This window comes from Rhea americana, unplaced genomic scaffold (genome assembly GCF_003343005.1).
Source record: "Rhea americana isolate MKP2758 unplaced genomic scaffold, rheAme1 scaffold_23, whole genome shotgun sequence".
Classification (NCBI taxonomy): domain Eukaryota; kingdom Metazoa; phylum Chordata; class Aves; order Rheiformes; family Rheidae; genus Rhea; species Rhea americana.
In genome coordinates, this window is record NW_028186346.1 from 6,024,967 (window position 1) to 6,046,153 (window position 21,187).

The 21,187-nt window shown below is 39.8% G+C and overlaps 1 protein-coding gene across 1 annotated transcript in view; it reads left to right on the forward strand.

Moving 5' to 3' along the window:
* The first annotated feature begins 3,413 nt into the window (after positions 1 to 3,413).
* PCCA (propionyl-CoA carboxylase subunit alpha) overlaps positions 3,414 to 21,187 on the forward strand; it is a 287,460-nt gene continuing 269,686 nt past the window's right edge. The window contains exons 1-3 of the mRNA XM_085305994.1: positions 3,414 to 3,487; positions 6,997 to 7,044; positions 7,127 to 7,195. Coding sequence (XP_085162120.1) covers positions 3,416 to 3,487; positions 6,997 to 7,044; positions 7,127 to 7,195 — 189 coding nt within the window. The 5' untranslated portion in view covers positions 3,414 to 3,415. The remainder of the gene's footprint in view (positions 3,488 to 6,996; positions 7,045 to 7,126; positions 7,196 to 21,187) is intronic.

A 21,187-nucleotide genomic window follows, 5' to 3' on the forward strand; every position in this document is an offset into this window, starting at 1 on the left:
TCAATATTAATATTAAGTGTTGATATCGAATGCTTTCCTCTCTAAAATCTGATAGTCTGCATTCAAACAGATGCTTTTCTGTGCAGTAAACTCAGTAACAATGMGTTATTTAGAAGGTAACCTGTAGAGCAGGAAAGCTTTTTCTTGATGAGGGGCAAAATACTTTAAAGCATAYGTGGTGAGCCATCTGTAAGTAATATGAGTTAATTATTTTCCATTTTGTTATTGTGTACTGTAGTGTTAAACCACTGGAAGAGGATTCATAGGGCTGTGCATCCCTGGAAGGCAGCTTCTCTATCGAGTTTTGAAGCTGCAGTATGTGTTCTTTACATGACTSAGAGCACACCATTTTACAAATTACTGTGTTGTACAAAATGATTTTAGAGCTGGTATAGCCATTCATTATATATAGTATGTGTGTATATATACATATAAAATACATGCGGTATTAAATTGTGGTAGTCACTAGCTTTGGACCCTTAACTAGCGTTAGATCAAAGTGGACTAGACTGTACCCATCTTTGTTGTGACYCCCTGTGGGGATCTGGAAAAAATGATGTATTTGAATTAAGGGTTGATTTCTGGATTTTTGATTTGTTTTTTCCCCCTCAGCTGCTTGGCTGACTTGAATTGGACAGTTTCTATGCTGTTTCTCTTCAAAGGAAGGTGGGCACACCTGAGCTGGTGTTAAACAAGATAAATAGGACTTGTGCATCAGAGCCTAGTGTTGGCTGTGGAAACCCATTCTGCTATTCTTCCTGATTTTTATTTTTAAGATCTCTAGTGCTGGGGGAAAATATTGTTAGAAGCCAAGCTAGCTTGGTTATGGCTACTGTGATCTGCAGTTGTCCTGTGTTGATAGATGCAATAGATTTTCTAAAGGTGTGCTTACCATTTGCTGGTAAGCTTCTTGCAAAATGAAGTGATAAATGTCAGCGGTTAAGTTGTGCATGACTTTCTAAAGCCTGAGTGCTTACCAGAATGGAAAGCTGATCAAAGCTCTTTTCAACTGGAAGGGATTACAATCTGCCTACTCTTCACTGAGGAATATTGCAAGCACTACACTGTATGCTGCTTTGAGGATGGGTTTGGGGAAAGATTCTGTCTACATCCCTCCATTCTGTACTCTTGCATTGTCTTGTTTGGGATGTGAGTATGCCCCTATTTCAGTAAACAATAACTTAAAACTGCAGACAAGACAGTGTTTGCGAATGAGCTAGTAGTGCAATAAAAGGAGCAGGGACCTACAGTATTGGAACTTTTTTGCATAATGGCTTATAGGAGTTGAGATCTAAATCTGGTCCTAGATAAGTAGTCCAACTATCAATGTGTCTTGATGTTTGCAAATCTTGATTACTCTTAAATATGACTGGTTGTTCCTGATCTGTGCTCTGTTTTAAGGATTTTTTCTTTTTAATGCAAGGTGTATCTTGAGGCTGTGTGGATTTGGGAAACAGCCAAATCAAGAGTCTAATTTGAGGGTGAACTTGGCTTGGTTGAGTTGGTGGTTTGAGAGTTGTCTCTGGAGTTTGGTGTAGCTTTTAATGTACTCAACTAGATACAGATACAGCTTGGGAGCCCGAGGTATGTGGCAGCTGAGTAGCAATTTRGAATTGCAATTTTGCAGGGTTCTTCTGTGGTATTAGCCTTGCTTTCTTTGAAAAACGCTTGTTTACTTTAAAATACTTTTTCAAATGYCCATAGTGACTAGGAGCAAGCTTCTAAGGAGAGTTTTCTTGACATAGATTCTAGTTTAAGGAAACTCTTAAACCTAAGTGTATGTTAATAGAGATACTTTAAAGAAAAAAACTTTCCTAATCTGAATTAGAGGTGGAAATTTCACATCTGAGTAGGCTGAGCAATTACATAATTTTAGTAAGCTAYCCCCCATGTATTCAGTACAGAGCTGAACTTGATTCTGTAACTGGTTCTAGTCTGGGAAGGGGGAAGAAGGTAGTTAAGTTTTTAATATAGATGTATAATTGCATTAGATTATTTCATCAACACATTTTTACATGAAGTCTGTTGAATTTCATAGAGTAAGAGCAGAATTGAGTATAGTTTAATGCTTTTCTAGTTCTGTAATTGCTTGACAGCTCTTTACATATAAAGTATTTTGGAGGTTTTCAAGAAAGRAAAATCAGTTACCATTAAATTTCAGATCTTAACTATGTGCAATCTCAGCTTTTCCTGTTTCTGTGGCACATTTTTTGGCTCCTCCTGTGCATTCAAACACCTTTTATGCAAAGCTATTCAGTTTTATGCCTCACTGACCTTCCAGAAGCACCTCTCCAAAGAGTAATATGAACTTGAAGACTTAAATTTTGMATGTCCCCTCTATGAGCTTTTTCTGAGTATTCATGGTCCCACAAGAACTTTCGTCTAGTGAGGGAGGGAAGGGACTTTGCTTAATGTCTTGTACGCTGGAGCAAAATACTTAYTGCAATACCCATACTTGCCCCTTCTTCTAATAGCATGTATGTCAGTATGTAATCATTGAAAGTATAACTGTCCTGCCATAAACTTAGAATAATGACCAAGTGATTGCTGTAATTGCATCTGGCTGAAGTCTGTCCTTAACTGTATCTTCATTTTTTGCATGGTCATGACTGTTATGAGGGAGGCAGCTGAATTCTGTAACCTTTTATGTAAATATASACTTCCTTACCTAAATTTTGTCTCCTTCCCAGTGGAGTAAGTGTCCACCCCTTTCAGTCTTCTCTCACAGGAGAGGCTTTACCTTCTAAGTTTCTTATTCAGGTCTCTACAACCTCTGCAGTTCTTTCAGATGGAGTTGACCAGTTTTGAGTTTGAAGAATTGACCMCCACTGTTATTTTGTGCTTTCTAGATAAAGCAGTACTTGGTATTAAACTTTTCATAGTATTTTTCATTCCACCTGGATGACGAGCGAATGTAGTCTTCTGTGAGTGCTCTATCTGTACTGAGAACTTTACAGTGGGATTTTTACCTCAGATCAGTGTTATCATGGAGTTGTGGGAAAGACTGGGAGTCAAACTGGCATCTCAAGTCTGTTCTGCTCTTGCTGTATACTGTCCAGTGCATTGTGCTTTATCCCCAGCAGTGAAGGCTGCCTCTTCCCTGATGTGTGTGCACATATGTGTACTCTTTTGAGAACTCACTGGTCAAGTGTTTCTCAGAATTAGACAGGAGGAAAGAAAAGGTCATAGTGGACAGTTTGCTTAAAACCCCTTAAGCTAGTGACTTTTCTGGAACTTCTAAATTGTCCTAAGTTACTGTTCATTGGGTGTGTGCTTAGGAGGAGCAGATCCTTCCATCCATGTGGGGGTGGGGAAYGGGAAGAGGGGCAAGGAAGGTCGTGGAAGAATTTCCTCAAGATGTCGGTATATGAACTGTTTGCCTTAATGTTTGTCCCTCTTTATTTTACAGTGTGAAATGATCTGTTCAAGACGGTGCCTTGTAACTTCATGTAAACTTTATTCAGTTGTGCATGATCCAAATGAAAAGGTAAGTAGTATTGTGCATGTTCTGTATCTTCTCTAACGTGGTTCTGTACCATTGACTTACGACTTTTAAAGCTATTTACCTTGTTCCCTGTGGTAAGACTAGTAGTTCTAGTATAGTCACTGTACAGTCACTGGTTTTGTGGTATGTTTTTCTGACATGCTAAAAATGTTTCTATTGTGCTGTTTGCCAAGGTTGGATAGTGCTTTAAGTGTGTATCTTAAAAGGTTGGACAAATGATTGTCAGCTTAGGAAAGCTTCATGCTAGCCTGAACGTGATATAATTTTCAAATCGCTATTCTTCATGTTTTACATGGTGTAGGAGCTGTAGGCTTGTTAAAACATCTGGAAGCTAGACTAGCCAAAAACTTTCCARAAATTCATTATGCAGTAGTGGTAGCATGATTGTTAGATGATGTAATTTACCTTCTCCAAATCTGATTTCACTTACAGACCTGTGGGGTGAGAATGTGTTTTGAACTGGGATAAAGATGGGACTTCTAAGGCCTACAGAGAATAGTAAATCCTCATCTTGGAGGAGGTTGCTGGTTTGTTGGAATTTTTTGTGGCTCACTGACGTGTGCAGTAGCAATCTGAACTTACAGCTACTAGCCAAGAAAAGCTTTTCTAGTAGGAGATTGTCTTGGCATGGCCTCTAAGTGATATACTTGGAAAAATAGTGTGGCTGGAGGTTCTGTAGTATAAAAGGGCAAGAATGGCACTTTAGGACTAATACACTTACCCATATATACTAGCACAGGAGCAGTTAACCAGAAGTGAAATAATATTAGAAAATGGAGAAAAACAATATGTACCTAGAACTGTGGGTTAAAAAAAAAAAAAACCCTTGACTTGAGTGCTTCTTTCAGGCTTAAGGTCTTTGCTGGATCAAGGTTCTATTCCTTTCTTGAAGGCATGATTGTTTAGACAATGAAATTGGGTCTTTGGCCTCTTTATTGGAAGCCATTTCACTCCATGCAGTGGCTAACAGATGGTTCAAGCTCTTTCCTGCTTTCTTCCTTTGCACTCTCCTCCACCATTTTTGTAATGATCAGACTATCATGCAGAACTCTTTTTTTTTTTTAAACTGGTTAGTGGAAATGACACAAATGCTGCAGGTTACTCAAAAGCAGCATGTAACTTTTTTCTTTGCAGGCTTCAGGCTTGTCATCTTTAACAATAGGAACATTGGAGTCCAGTCTTTTCCTGTTAGTGTCTTTATTGCAGAAGAAAATGTCAAATCTTAACATACTCATACTGAGAGTCTTATCCTGCAGTTCATGCTTGATAATAAAACAACTCTTACAATGCAAAAAACTAAGTAGATAAAGTATTTGAAGAGTTAAACTTCTTGGTGCCAAGTATTATGAGAGCTTCTTTATTCCAAAGCCTTTGTCCCTAAAAGATTTGAGTGCTTAGAATGCTCAAATTTAGACTCAGGAACACAAGTCTGTTAAACCTTTCAGTTGCTTCAGGAGGTTTTCGACCAGGTCCTCAACCAAAGAGCTCTCCAAATAAATTTTCAGCTCCTGTGATGTTCCTACAGTGTACCTCAGATAATTGAACCTGATTAAGGATATTTAGGATATGACTTTAGAGTGGAGTGTAGGTGTGCCTGTGTACTTGGCAGTGGTGTGCTTTCCTCAGCAGATCTGCCTGAGTTTACATACRGGCTTGCTATGGCTCTTGGAGGATTTTATCATTTAATTTCTGTATGCTATTACCACATGTTAACATTTTTTAATTGGTCATGTGATGCCAGTTCAGCCCTGACTTTGAAGTAGTAAATTGCTTTTGGTTAAGGGCACCTTGGATAAATCTGTTTGGGATATGGGAGCAAATAGTAATACAGTGCCCTAGTTTASCTATAACAATTACTGTGGTGATACTTGCAGTTCCTTCCTCCCCTTTACCCCTTCCCTGTTTATTAATGGCCATAGGGTAACAAAGTTTTATGGTTGCTGTTGCAATACCTCCTACCTGCCTCCATTCCACATGAAACACAGGTGGTGGTGTTTGTGGGGAGGGAGAATAGCTATTAAATAAGGTATAGTTTGATAAATCTAACTTGGTACAACTACAGGCTGCTGGTTCCCTGTCCTGTTTTTCGTTTGGAGTGTGAGAGGCAGAATAGGACTATTCGATCAGCATGTTGAACCAATGAGTTGCAGGTTTGGTGTGGGGAAGCTGCATCCCTGCTAGGTTTGATGTGGGGAAGCGGTGGGGGGGTAAGTGTAGAGCAGGATTGTCCCTTTCAGTAGCAGCCTTTATTTACAACAAAGCAGGTGCAGTATCAAAGTGCACCCATCTGTTTAGCAGGGAGGCTGATGATGGCAATAATACTTATTCCTAGCAATGAGGTTTCTATGCTGAGCAATTCTGTTYCTCAGCCACCATCTTCCTTAATGGGAACTTTGTCTAGGATGTAAGGCTAACTGGCCTGTGGCTTGTTAATCCTCTTTCAATTATGATAGGAGCATTGAAGACCTACTTGCACTGTTAAGTGCACTTCAGTGTGAAAGGTGATAGGGAATTTCACAAATGCGCTGATTTGATTTGCTGTCTTGTTGCGCTGTGGCTGCTATGTAATACTGAGTAGATAACAGCTTCATGGTAGCAATACAAGAGTTTGCTAGGTTCCTCATGTGAGGCCTAGTTATGAAGAGGGACAAGTCTAGTACTGTTCAGCAAGTGTGTCTCTACAGAGTAGATTTTTTTTTCCCCTCCATGCCCAAGATAAGAACCTCTCTTCTGATTTGAATGTCACTTAAATATCCCAGGATAGAAAAATATTGTATTCCAAGTCTGTGCTGATTGGAGGCGCTTAACCCCAGGTGCCAGTCACMGTTTTCCAACTAAAAGTAAAATCTAGTTTTAGTTTATACAGACATTTTTCCCAAAGCAGATCTGGGAGCTCTCATAGATGCCCTAGAGTAGAACAACCATGGCAGTTTCTAACAGAAGGATGTTAACATCAGCATGGGTGTTTACTTTCTGCCTAACTCAGGGTAATTTATTTTAAACATGTTTTTAAGTACTGCCCTAACTTTGTGAGGAATTTGGTGAGTCCTCTATGTAGTAGAAAAGCAGAGACCTRTAGAACAGGGAAGATATGTTTCTTTTGAAAGTCTTCTGTGCTCAAATTGAGCTCAGGGACTTCTRTGTGTTGAATGTTGCTATGTATTTGACAGTGCTTGTAAATGTCTCTTCCCTGAACTTGACTCAACATTTGTAGAGTTCTAGTTTCTGCACTGTGTGTGGTAAGGAGACCAGGAATGTAGGTGTCAATAGTCAACACCTTTTTGTTTTCCTAAACCTATGTATATGCCAGTAAGATTTGGTATAGYGTATTGCTTATGCTATACCCTTGTTAAATCAGCAGAGCTTTTTTAGCAGGTGATCTTGGAGTCAACTGATGCTTTAGTGGAAATGGAGGAGAAAATGCATTTCTAAAGGGGAGGGGGGAAACCTATGGCTTTTCATGTCAAGGTTCTTGTTTTTCTTCCTTTTAGACTTTTGAAAAGCTCCTTATTGCCAACAGAGGGGAGATTGCATGCCGAGTAAGTATGTCATCTTGAGATTTTTTTCCTTTGTTCTTAATCTATTGATAATTATTGATAATTGTCACTTCTCATATGACAGGTCATCAAAACATGTAAGAAGATGGGGATTAAAACAGTTGCCATACACAGTGATGTTGATGCCAATGCTGTAAGTACTGCTAGCTTATGTGAATGCAAATGGTAGATGGGACTTGGTAATTCTACAAGACTTTCAACTGTTATGCAAGCTTGTTTACCAACATGCCTATTATGGTAATTCTGGAGTATCTTTATGTCCTTTTCTGTGAAAGGAGGGGAGATGCTAAGGGAGGGAGGATTAGTCAAACATAGTTTTTTTGTGTAAACTTTCTATTTTGCCCATAGAAACATGTTTTGTTCTTTCCCTTTTTCCCTGGATTAAACCTGACAGATATGATAGTTTATAGATATGTTGCTCTATGCATGAAATAACAGTGCAGTAGATCCTGATTTGTTTTGCTAGTGGGCACAAGAAAAGCCAATAAAGCATTCCTTCCATGTAAGTATGGATAAGAAAATAAAATGGGCTTCCTACTGGCTTTGCAAGACTGTAAATTGGTTAGCATTTATAGCTATGGATATGCTATTGCTTGACCTCTTTGAGTTTGTTTTAAAAATGGATTCTGGGAGATGGAGCACTTGGCATAAGTCCTTCCAGTGCCTGGAACATGTGTGTCATTGCCTTCCACTTCCCAGAAGAATACTCTCTCCCACTAGCTGTGCTGAGCAGGCCTGCTGGAGAGGGTTCCATTTGATAGAGATATTGGATGACTTGAACAGCTACATTGCAGGAAAGTGGTAAAATGGCTGTCTAGACAAGTAACACATGACCAGCCCTGTTGAACCATTTTCATGTCTTGTTACCTCACTGATGTTGTTTTAGAAATAGTTTAAGTCAACCATTGTAGCAAGACTAGGAAGACAATTTCCTTTTTGCTTTCTCTGAGTAATATAAAAGGAACTATAGTTGTACCTACATACACTCACTGACTAGAGAACATCTTATTCCTTGCTTGCAGCAATTGCTTCAGGGGAAAGATTGGGGGTGCCCCTGCAGCCTGGGAAAGCTTGTCTAAATCTGGAAGAGAGCTGAAACTCTGTGTAGCAATTTCCTGAAAGAGGTCCCTCAGACAAGCTCTGGGGTGGGGGGAAAGAAGTATGTTTTATGCATGATGGGACTTGTGAATGTAGGTGATGAGGAGCTTAGCACTTAAACTGAAAAGCATAATTCATAGAATCTGTGGAAGTTTAACTATGATAACTTAAGTATTTTCAGAGTTAAGCAATAGCTGAGAACTTTAGAATTGGAGTTTTGGACTTTGGCAGTGCTTTTGTGTCCTGTCATGGTTCTATTCCTACCTGACCTGCTCAGGTCATATAAATTATGGCAAGTRGAGCAAGGGACTGAAACTGGATTTTCTGAGACAAAGAAGACATGCTCTACTGCTGAATTCCTATGCCAAGTGATTCTTCTTGAAGTGAATGAAGAGTATGCATGGTTGAGATTTCAACTGGTAGCCATAACTGGGAGAGAATAGTAGCTTGTGGATGCTCAATGGACTGTGAAATGAGTTCCTAACAGATGGGTGTCAGACATCATGATAAATTCTAATTCTCTTGGAAGCCAAGGGTTAAGTGGATATGAATACAAACTATTCTATATGATGTGTGATCCCTATAGTAAAGCTCTGAAACATGTTAATGGGTACTTGTATTCCTCCTTATGTATATAGTATGTTAGGATAAATGCCTTTGCTCCTTAGCAGCACTGTGTAGCCCTGTTCACTGGCATGAATATTGAAAATAGACCAAAATGCTTTTAAAAATTCTTTCATAAGTCCATAATTGACTTAAATGAATTGCTGTACTACTCAGTGGGTCTAGATGGCTTATATTTAAGAATGCTTCTATGAACTGGAGAATACAGAAAATCTGAGTAGGAAGTAAAAACTGAGACTGAAGAACATAGGGAAGGAACTATAGAAAAAATACAATACTTGACCATAGGGAAAGGAATATGAATACTGCATGATAAGAAAAATTGAAAATATGGTAACTACTCTGCTTCAGTCTGGTGTTGTCTTAGCTTTAACATCTCTGTAGGACCTTTAATACATAATAGTTCGTAAGAGAAATTCAAGCTGATATCTCAAAATGCATTAATGTATTCAGAACAGTTCATAATGATAACATTAGGTGTGTTAAATGAAATGCTGGCATCTCAGTTTATTGACTAGAAATAAGGCTCTAACAGATACTATGAGGGTGCCTGCTTAGCCCTTTGGACCCTTAAAGACTAGTAAATCTAGTGGCACAACCTAATTAGCTGTGTGCATGAAAATACTYGAAGTATTTAAAGGAAGATGAAAAAGTAGGTTATGTAAAACACTTCTGTGTGCGCTTGTGGTGGTTGTACTGTAGAAAGTCTAAGCAACATCTGTTTAATTAGACCAAAAAAATCTAGCTTGTCTACCACATCCTTTATATACTTCCTTGGGTACTTGCATTGGGAAATAGTTTGACTGTTTATGTGAATGACTTAGATATCCCCAGTCAGATGTTTGTGTGAGTGACCAGGCATTCACAGAAGTAGAGACTTCTGTCTCTACTTGTGTCTTAGCAGTAAGTACAAAAGAGGCTGTAGGTAGAAGTTGGAGCTCTAACTGCACTGTTTTTATCAAAGCAAGTGATAAAGTGTGAATTATCTGAATATGAAAGAGGTCTATTTGTACCATTTTCTTTTCCACTGAGCAAGAATAGCTTCTAACATCTTTCCCATCCATTGTCATATCCCTGCTGAGGTCATTTAGGTAAATCTACTGGTGTTTTCACATGGTGGTGGTGTACTTGATGTCTTAAAACTTTGTGCTTGAATCTTGAATATACTTTTGCTTTTTTCCTCTAGAAGTCCATACAGATAGTAACTTAGAACACACTTTTGGTTTATATGTAAGCTATAATTTGGATTCTTCCAGAGTTAGAAATAAGTACTGGATTGTACTGAGTACAAAGTCTCTAGCTAAGTAGGACCATGACCTGTTAGATTTAAGGTCCTAGTCTCACAAGTCCAATGTGGAAACAGATCACTGCAATAGTTGTTTTTGGTACACCAGTCTGCACACAATTAGAGAAGGCAGAAGGCATATGCTCTAGCAAGTAAATAAACATGTTTGAGTAAACATGTAAGGCTCACTAGTGAATAATCTTAGAGCTTTTTTGGGGAAAAAAAATCACTTCTGAATTCTTATCTGTTGAATGTTAACTTTCTTTTTGCAATGTTAAAACTCACCGAAATCCTCGTGGAGTTCAGCATTGAGTGGAAGGGATTGGAATAGSTGGAGTATGTATAGACCTTCAGTGAAACTAATTTTTTATTGTTCTTTCTCCCTTTCTGTGGAATGTAATGACTGATGTCTTGAGTATGCTGCTGTTAGAATAATTTTCCACATTATACATATTAATGACAGGTAACTGGAATATAACATTACAAAAGAATTTTGATTTCAAGAAATTAAAATTTTGGTAACTGTCATGAGCCAGAAGCAGCAGAAGGGATTGTTAATATATTGGAAAAGTTGTGAATGTTCTGATGAGAACTGAATAAAGCTGACCTGAAGAAGGGAAATACAAAAAAGTAGTACTGCTTGGTGCACTTAATTTTAAAATGGCTGAAGATCTGAAGGATTTCTGTAGGTTATAAAAACAAGAATTAAGACAGTTAAAAGTGACTCAGGGATTTTAGCATTTTTGTGTAGTAATGCAATGTTATGAGTAKCTGGAAAATTATTTATGCTATGGAAGATAAGTTCTGGCTTTAACAAGTGTCCTGAAATAGGATCAGTGTGGTGGAGAAAATAGTGTGGCAAAATGGCTACTGTGAAACCCATGGTGATTACAGTTGGTCATGAGGCACTGAATATGTTCAGAAAAGTAGGTCATAATGGATGCTTTTAGGGTCTTGAAACCTGTGACTAGCATCTTTTATTAATCAGTTATTTCAGAAGCCCAGGAAAGAGTTGTAAACTAGTGAAAATGCTGTTTTTCCATTTAGAGTTCAGAATGCRAAATTCATCACACTTGGATAGGTAAAGTGGGGAAGGATCAATAGAATTTAGAAATTTAGKTTTAATTAAAACATCCAGTGAAATTATTTTTGGGGTGAGAAAACAAGCAAAGAAGTTTCAGCTGAAAAAGAGTAATCATATGTASTTTTTCCCCCTGAACTGATTGGAACAGAGGGTTAAGATGAAAGAGCCTCCTCAACCATAAGTATAACACTGTTGGTGCAAACATTGTCGAGGAAAGCTAGAGAACTATTGTAATGCCTAATGTAATCAGCTAAAAGTATGATAAATGAAGAACAGACTTTCACTAATTGGATCTGAACAAAAGAAGGTATAGCATAAAGCAGTGAATGAGATATAATTTTATTTGGCATTTTTTAACACAGCAGGGATTCTATAGCCATACGAAGTAATGAACTATAAATGACTGAAAAAATCCCATGGGAAAGTAATGTAAACTACTAAAACTTTATGGAGTATGGGACAGCTGGTTATACTTTTAACATTTTTTTTCTAAGAATCATTTATGACTTCAGGTATTATTGTATTAAAAGGCTTTAAATGTAGACCTATCCAAATGTTTTTATTTTTTGCAAAACATTATCTCGTTCTACTGGATAATATAGAACTGACAATGATACAAATGCTTTTGATAATGTAAAACTAATTGCATGGAATTTAGCCCTCCAGTAGGAACCGTAGCCTTCTGATGAGTGATGGCAAACAGAATACATCAAATGACCTAGAAATGGGAGATCTATAGTCTTAAGGTTATTTTTTCTAATCATGAAGTCTGAGGCAATATTTCAGAAGTGGGGAGAAGATTCTTTAAGGAGAACTGCAGAGCTGTTTAAGCTTGTCAACTTTTATACCAAGGCTGCATTGAGCAGAGTAAATTTGGTTGAACAAACTTTGCTTTGACTGAAACAAAAGAACTTCTAATTTTGTTGATTTTTCCAACAGCTTAATGGGTTACTGTCACATTCTTTTGTTAAGAAATATAATTGTAAAAGTAAATGGGAGAATTTGGTCATGTTTTAATCTAGAAAACTGATTTTGAAAAATGGAAGCTTACCCAAACTGAGCAGCTGTCTTTTAATTGTGAGCTAGTTACCAGTATAGAGATCTTTGTAAATGAGTTTGGACAAACTTTTTCCTTTTTTTTTTACCTAGTTTATCTTTTTAAAAGATATACAGAACTTCCTTCTATCATCTACTTTGAAACTAGGAATTCAAGCATTTTGGCTCCATTGTCTGACAATAGCTTTTTGGAAGCTTGTGTTTGGATAACCTGAGGAGAGATTTGGCTCAAATACCTATATGAAAATTATTTCAATGCATTGTTTAAATAGCTGATTCCTAGACTAGCACCTGGGATCTATAGAATGTGCTCTTTGTCTCCACATAAAATAWCTGGAGAAATTCACTCTATGCAGAATAGGAATGTGCTAAAACAAGCCAAGGAAACTCTGGGGACTGGGTTGAAGTTGGTATTCTGTTCCTCCTTCAGTGCTTAGGTAGTTTACTTGGCTTTGAAGATGTTCCTGTGCTACAGCTAGGACCATATTCTAACAAAGGCATATATCTTTTGTTTCAAATGTAGGACAGCAGTGCTTTCTTCATAAGAGGTAGTTGGAGTTATGTTGTCTGTCACTGTCCTGTTCGTTGCCTTTACCCAGTTAACTATTGAATATTGTTCCAAAGCACAGGAGATATAGATGGTCATCTTTCTGTAATGGCATAGGTACTTCTGTGGAAGCAGTATCATTTTGTTCAAAACTGCATCTAGCCTGTCAAAAGCAATTTGCTTTTGCATTTAAAACTGTACCATTGCTCCTAAGTTGAGTAGGTGAGTGGGAGGGACTGGCAGTGAGCAAATATTCCAGTTTTATTAACTGTGAGGAGAAATGCAAGCATGATCTGCAATTTTAGAAGTTGGGGACTYGTCAAGGTTTGAAAGTCCTAAAGTTTCAACCTCTTGCTAAAGCCTGGGCATGCATTTTAAGCAGTAATTAGAAGATGTGAAATGCATATATGACTTTGGAACAGACAAAAATACCCACAGTCCTTTTGTGTAGTAGGAGGTAGATAAATGAAAGTTGCTTTTGCTGGAGTTCTGACTGAAACCATACTGCATCCTTTCKCTCCTACTCAGTGTTGTAGTTTAAGTATCATACTGCAAACTTTTCTTGATATTCTCCCTGAAGGTGGGAAATGTGCATTGAAAGTAGGGAGCTGAACCTAGATCTTCTGACCTTTATGGGGAGGGTTATTTGATTGCCAAGTTGATTTGGAAGATTGCATGAATTTAGAACTCACTTTTTAGCCTAAAGCTCATTTAGGGGAAGTTGCTGTTGTCAGAGAAGGTGTATTGTCCTTGGGGAGGCAAATACAAGTCCTTCCAAAATTAGTCGTGACTCATCTAGGTGCTCAGTGCTATGGAGATTGAAGCAGTGGTTCTGTGCCTGTTGAAGGCTGTCTGTTAATGGGTAATGCAGAGCAGCAGAAGTGTGTAGAGTGTGTGTGGGGGGTTACTGCTGAAGACCTGGTAGCCTTGCTTGTCTGCTCTTTAGCATCTCTTTTGGCTCTTGTCTGGTGCTGTGGACTTGGTGCCTGCTAGTGGTGGTTTAATGTGCTGCTGGGCTGCATCTTCCAGTTGAGTTTTGCTTGAAAGGAATCCAGCTTGTCCTTTGAGACAGCTGTGTGATGCAAACAAATGTTTTGTAAGTGGGGATGATTGATTTCAAAAAAGCATTCCAGTCACTGAACTTAAATGCTAATGTAGACATGCCCTAAGCTGCTCTAACTACTGGCTTGCATGGACTTTTTCTTATTCTAGCCTTTTTCTGTCCTTGTACTGAGCTATTTCACTGCTAACATTCCAGACACCTTATTTTGTCAGACTAGTTAACGTTCTTCTGCTGATTTAGTAGGCTAAAACTTAGTGCAATATTTGATGGAAGCTGGAGCCATGTACAGAGGGAAGATGAGTGGGAGCAGGACAGCCAACTTCTGTTGTCTTGCAGGCTGTAGTGCTTTGACACTGTACCCAGAGCATGTCAGTGTTCGTCCTTAGAGTCTAGGCAACAGACTGAACATGACTCAAATTGCTAGACTTCACCAATTTAGAAGACTTGCCCTTTTCTTGGGGAATAGAGGGAGAGCAGGCAGCTCAGTCTTTGAAAGCAAGAGTGTTTGAGGGACACTGCTTGATAAATATTAACTGTCATTGGTTACTCTGCATCAATGGCTGCTGCTTACAAAATGTTGGCTCAAACCTGCTGCTTTTTGTTAGTGAATTGTCTCTAAAAGCCAATTGTGTATGGTCCATTTTTGTGTTAATCTGTAGATCTTGCCTGAGGTGGGCTGGTAGGTACTTTATGTAGTAATTTTTATGGAATAGTGAAATAGAGCAGGGGAGGAAATGAGTATCAAGGGTACAGGCTCACACTAAACTTAAGCCACTAAACCTACACTGTCTCAAAAGGCTAATCAGAAACTTCTCTCTGTCCCTGCCCCCAACCATGTGTCCTCAATACCACTCTTCCATTAGCTCTAGTATTCATGAAGCCACACAGTGAGTCACATCAGCTTACTGATCCAAGCTTCTTTCCTTTTGCATTGTTTTTGGAAGTAAGTAGCCTTGATCAGCTTATCATTTGATCAACTTACCGCACTCTCAGTATGACTGAAAAAAAGCTATTGTACTGTGCCCCTCTCTGAGAGGTTGAAGGGAGAGGAGCTCTCCTGCCCTTCAGCAGAATGGTTTTCTGCTGCCCTCTTCCCCCTTGGAGGTAAGAGCTGAAGATCCTTGAACTCAATCTCCTCTGAGACAGCTTGAAGTCCTGTGTCTTTTCTGACTTCATCCTTCATCCAGGTCTTCAGTACCAACCATTTCAGATCTGCATCTGGTGTCCTTGTGATTTATATTGTCCCAGCTCTGCTATTTGCTGTCAGCTATGGCTATGGGAATTTGGATAGGATCTGTTTTCAGGCAGTATTCATGAGCAGTACTGACTGGTAGTCCCATCTTTCTTGTCTGGATGGGTTTAAGACATACAAACACTGATCGGCAAGCTCAGGACTTTTTTTAATTGGCTATTGAGACACTCTCTCTAGGCAGAAATGGAAGAAAGGGATAAGAGTCTTGTGAGTAATGTTAACAGCCTCTTAYACCTAGCTTGAACTAATGTAAGGCTATGTAAAGTTAGTTCTCTTACATGAGTGATAGGAAGGTTAAAAAGGGTAAGTGACRTTCCTGTTGGCTCCACTACATGTGCAGCCTTGTAAGTTGATCAAGGCTACTTATCTTCTGAAAACAATGCAAAAGGAAAGAAGTTTGGATCAATAAGCTGATGTGACTCACTGTGGCTTCATGAATGCTAGGGCTAATGGAAGAGTGGTATTGAGGACACATGGTTGGGGACAGGGACATAGTGAAGTTTCTGATCCTTTTGAGAGACAGCAGGTTTAGTGGCTTAAGTTTAGTGTGAGCCTGTACCCTTGATACTCATTTCCTTCCCTGCTCTATTTTTCCAAGCCCTTAGTCTCATGATACCCTACCACTTTGTGATGAACTGGATCAGAAAGCTTGAGCCGTCTTAAATCCTTGTAAGGAAGGTTATTTTAGAGTGAGATACTTTCCTTGATAGCTGTGTAGCTTGACAGTTACAGGATGTTGGGGCTGATGCTTGATAGCTGTTGTTGCACAGATACGATCCTGGTGTTCTTCAAGGGAGAGGTGTCAAAATAGAAACTACATTCTGTATTAGTTGCCTGGAAGATAACTCCTGACTGGAGATCTGGAACAAAGTGTAATACAAAGTACAGGAGAGAGAGAAATGCAACTTGTGGGAGCAGCATATAGGTGTGAATACATGCATCAGTGTGCACTATTACATAGGTGTTGTAGTTTTAGAATATACATTCTTTCTGGCTCTTAAAGCTGTCAGCTTGAAGTGAAAGACAGCTGTCTTCCACTTGTCTGCTTGCAGCAAGATAGCACTTATTTAARAACATGAATTTGGTTACTTTCTTTCAGTTTTATTACCAGTGAACTACCTGTAATGAGTAGCTAACATCCTGTGATAGTTAAATTTCAAATGTATATATTGATCTTTAAAACAAATTGCTCAAGCCTTCAAGCTTGTCTTGTACAGATGGAAAAACAGGAGTAGGATGATGATCACCTGAAGATCATGTTCTTACCTCTGCATAACAAGTTGTTAGTATGAAATTAGTGTGGCAAAATTTGTCACATTCAATTTTAGAATTGAGTGGACTCTTAAATTTGGAGGTGGTAGGCCAGCATCAAACTACAAAGCATATAGCCATAAAAAGAGAAAAATCTAAAATTTGTTAAGTTCTTCAGTTTTACTCTATACCATACCATCTTTACTCATACCATCTCCCTTGTCTGTTTTCTGCAGTAATGGAACATCAGTTCCCAGGAAGGATGTCTTTAAGATTTGACTTCTGTAACTTTGTTCTTATCCTTTTTTTCCATGTGTGGTTTCCTGAAGCATTAAGAATGAATCTGTAAAGCAGCCACAGATTCAGTGTGGCACTGGTGATACCTGTTGGGGGCAGTGAATGATAGCCCTTTTGGAAAGGGGGGAGTGGGAAAGAAAAGGGGAGGAATGGGGGAGAATGTTCTTGACAGCTYTTCCACATGAACAGTCTGAGCTAACTGATTAAAGTGGATATGAATGCTTCCTCCTTTGACCCTTAAAGACCCTTTAAAAAATACAAAAATCCTGCTCTGTGATGCTTATCTTAGTTTCCCTTAGCATGTTTGTAATATTAGATTATAATCAGGGGCCATGGCTGTCTTTAGGTAYGTGCAGCTGTCAGTGCAAGGAGCACACATCAAGCTTGGGTCCCACAACAACATAACTGTTTGAGAGTGACTCCCTGCAGGAGAGGAATACAGCTGAGGCAACTGTATTCATAGAATCATAGAATGGTAAGGTTGGAAGGGAACTCTGGAGATCTAGTCCAATGCTCAACATAGCCTATATGGGGATTGAACCTGCGACCCTGGCATTAGCAGTACCATGCCTCTAACCAGCTGAGCTAAACCTGCCCTTCTTCACATAGGTAAGATCCCAGTTAGGAATGTGAGATATTGGCACATGGCCAATGATTGTAATTGGCTTTTGTGGCATAAAACCAGGATTGACCAAGTGATCTTCCTGGTCCTGTTGGCTGGTTCTTTATATGATAGTCTGTCATCTTAGTATGCAACAATCACTTCCTCAAGGATCAGGTAAGCTGCCTTAGTACTGATACTATTGTATTTCTTCATTTACCTTGGCAGTGATTTGTCTCTTGAGAATTAGGAAAAGCAGTTTTAACTTTCTCCTGTTGAGTGACTTCATGTGTCATGTGGTCTTAAACAGCACATTACTTTCCAGATGTGTGAAACTGTGCTTGATACTTGGACTACTTTTTTTCCTCTAACAGTTTGCCATGATGTTAAGTAGTAGAGATTGTGAAGGATGTTTTTAAAAGGCCTGGGAAACAGTTGTAGTTTGGGTATTAAGTTTTATTCATTAATCATTCATGGTTGGTGACTAAAATCTGTGTCTTGATATTGACTTAAATAGTTCTGAGCAGTGCAGATAGGTCTCAAGGTATAACTTAAATTTCTTCTAGGAATTAGCTTTCTGCACTAAATTAAGACACTAGTGAAATCACATTTTAATTTAAGTTTTCCTTTCTAGCCTTCTAGAGAATATAGCACTGGTCACCTTAGGGAATGCTTTATTTCACTTCTGACTAATATAGATGTCTAAACTTAGGTAACTGAATGGTGTTTCTGGGCATGTGTGCTCATAAAGGGGTGTGTGTATGCAGTGAAGGTGCCAGTTTGGGAATACAAGAGCTTTTCTGGTCTGTGACCAAACCTTGGTCACGAAAACTGCATCAAACTGAGTTTCTGCATGTTTAGCAAGCAGTCAGAGCTTAACTTGTCTATATRGTGTGACTTCCCTTTTAACAAAACTTTTAGTAGATGTTTGTCCATGCTTAGATGGTATCAACACTACATTTGCAACTGGCACATTTTTCATAGAATCAGTAAGGTTGGAAGGGACCTCTGGTGATCATCTAGTCCAACCTCCCTGCTCAGCAGGGTCACCTAGAGCACATTGTACAGGGTTACATCCAGGCGGGCCTYGAAKATCTCCAGAGAAGGAGACTCCACAACCTCTCTAGGCAACCTGTGCCAGCGCTCTGYCACTCTCACAGTCAAATTCCCCCAAAGTAGTAATTTTTGAAGTAATGTTAGTTAAGTTGGACTGTTACTATATGATATTCCCTGCAAAATTTGACCAATGGCCTCATGTTTCTTTATGGTATATTATAATTAAAAAGAAATGGCTGTGACTGAATGAACATGTGTTAATTTGTGACTGCTGGTAAGATAATATTAAAGAGTATTTGGAGGGAATAAGGATGCAGCCATCCATGCCTCAGGCTGTAGTGAGTGCCTGATGCTTCTCCCTGAGGTTGGGACTAGAAGTGATGAGGCCTCACTTATGGGCTGTGGTGAGGGTGCTGAGTTGCAGGTGAAAGAGCTGCAGGGAGGAGATTGAGTTCTTTGCAGAGAGCCTGCAGAGCTGACATCCTAGCAAGCAGTGAGACTTCTGAGATAGGGAAGGCTGTGACCTCTGCCAACAGGARAAAGTTCTTTCTCTTTGCAGATGTGCACTTACTCTTTTCTGTAAGTATAGTGCCATGATGAGGAGTAAGTTTCCTCTGGGGAATGTTCAGACTTAGCTGGTCCTGCTTGTGTTGGTACCCAGAAGAGAAGGCAGGTGATGCAGATTGGAGCCTCCCTCCTGTAGGGCTAGGGWGGTGCTCATCTGCCACCTGCACTTGATATCTTGCATGGTTTGTGGTTTGTTGGCTTTGATTCAGGATGCTGTGGTGAGACAGCTGAGGCTTGTCTGGTTCCTGAATTATGGGTACCAGAAATATTGGCAGGGTGACCTTGAATATACAAAAAAATTAGAAGGCTCTAAGCAATAATAAAAGGCACAKGAGCTCAGGTGGTGTTTGTGGTGGGGTCTGTCCTGCTGACAGGAAGACTTAGATGGAAGCAGACACCATTTGGGTCAACTGATGTTTCCATAGTTGATGCCTCAGGCCTTTGGTTTTCTGTGACCATGAGGACTACCAGTGAGAGATTAGTTGATCCTACAAAGTAGGGCAAGTATCCTTGTCAACATGCTTGCTGTGATCTAGTGAAGAGGATTGTGGGASATGCTTGTTCAGTCCAGAGACTGAAGTGGAGGTATCCTTGGACAGTGAGGAAGTGTGTGGGGATAGCATGATGGAGGCAGCTTTTGTGCTTCTGTGAAAGCAAGGTGGCTAGAGGGCCCATCTCCTGTGTCCATATATAAACACAGCATGAGTAACAAATGGAGAATTAGAAGCCTGTGCACAGCTGCAGAGCTGTGATGTTGGGATCCTGCAGCTTGTGTTACTGGTGAGTTGAGATTGAGCTCTGTGGAGGAGTGGCTTGAGCATGTGGAGCCTAGCCTTGGGATAAGTGAGGCAACTTGAGAGCTTATGGGTAAGGATCAGAGGACAGACCACATTGCAGTGGATGCCTGTGACAGACCTGATCAGGAAGAGGAAGCAGATGAAGCTTCTTCTGGAAAACTGGAGGAAGCCTCATGACTGCAGAATCTGAGACTGGTGGTGGTGGGAGRGATATTTGCTGTCCTGATATTTGCTGGAAGGTCAGGGTGACAGCAATCCTAGAGACTTTGGGAATCTGTGGAGGAATAACTTGACAGGTTAAGTTGACTAGGGCTGATGCTGTACTTGACCTGTGACAGAGAAGGAAGAGCTAGTTGGGGATGTGAAGCCTGATAACTGCATTTGAGAGCAGTGACTGAGATGGATTTTAAATTCTGGAAAAGTGAGCAAGGCAAAAGCAGAATTGCAACCCCAAACTTCAGGGAAGCAGATTTTGACTTGTTTAGGGATTTTGTTGGCAGGAAAGATCATGTGGGAGACWGCCAGGAGGTCAGAGTGACCCAGGAGAGCTGGTGGGAGTTCAAGGATAGCCTTCTCCAAGCACAGGAACAGTCCACTTTGTGGGGGAGGCTGGGTAGGTGCAGCAGAAGTCTGATTTGGCTGCATGGGGAGTTCCTGCTTGAGTTCAAATGCAAAAAAGTACACAGCAAGTGAAGGCAGGGATGGGTTACCCAGGAGAAATAAACTTGTGTGTGCAGGGGGAGAATTAAAGCCAAAGCTCTGCTGGTGTTRAAACTACTGAGATACAAGGGCAGCAAGAACAGAGCTGGCGTATCAGCAGCAAAAGGAAAATGTGGGCTCATGGCTCAATGGGGCAGGGTATGTAATGCTGATGAAAGTGTGGAAAAGGCTGAGATGCTGCCTTTCTTTGGTCTTTACTAGGAAAGTCTCTTAGGTCTTCTGGGTCTCTGAACCTAGTAGCTGTTTCTGGAGAGGTGCAGCTCTGCTCACAGTTTAGAAGGACAACTGCATAAGCCAATGCAGTCCATTGGACTAGAGATGCATCTGAGACAGTTGAAGGCATGGGCTAATCTCACTGTGAACTGTTCTCTATCATMTTTGAAATGTTACAGTGGTTGTAGGAGGCCCTTGATGGCTGAGCAAAGGTAATTGTTATACCTCTGGTCAGGAAGGAGCATCTAGAGAACTAAGGGAAGTCAGCTTAATCTCAGTTCCCCCCCCCTTTTTTTTTTTAAAAAAAAGGTGCAACTTCTCTGGAAGCCATACCCAGTCACATGAAGGACAAGGACAGAGAGTGGTCAGCATGGATTTATTGAGGCAAATCAGGCCTGACTAATCTGTTAGCCTTATACAGTGAGATGACTAGCTCCTTGGATGAGAAGAGCTGTGGATGTCATTTGCTTTGGCTTTAGCAAGACTGACTAGTGTCCTATAGTATCTTAGGAAACCAAATTGAGATGTAGTAGTCTTGCTAAACTGTAGCTAAACAACAGCTATAAGGTGAGTGGAAAATTGGATCAGATCTTTAGAAATCCCTTCCAGCCTCA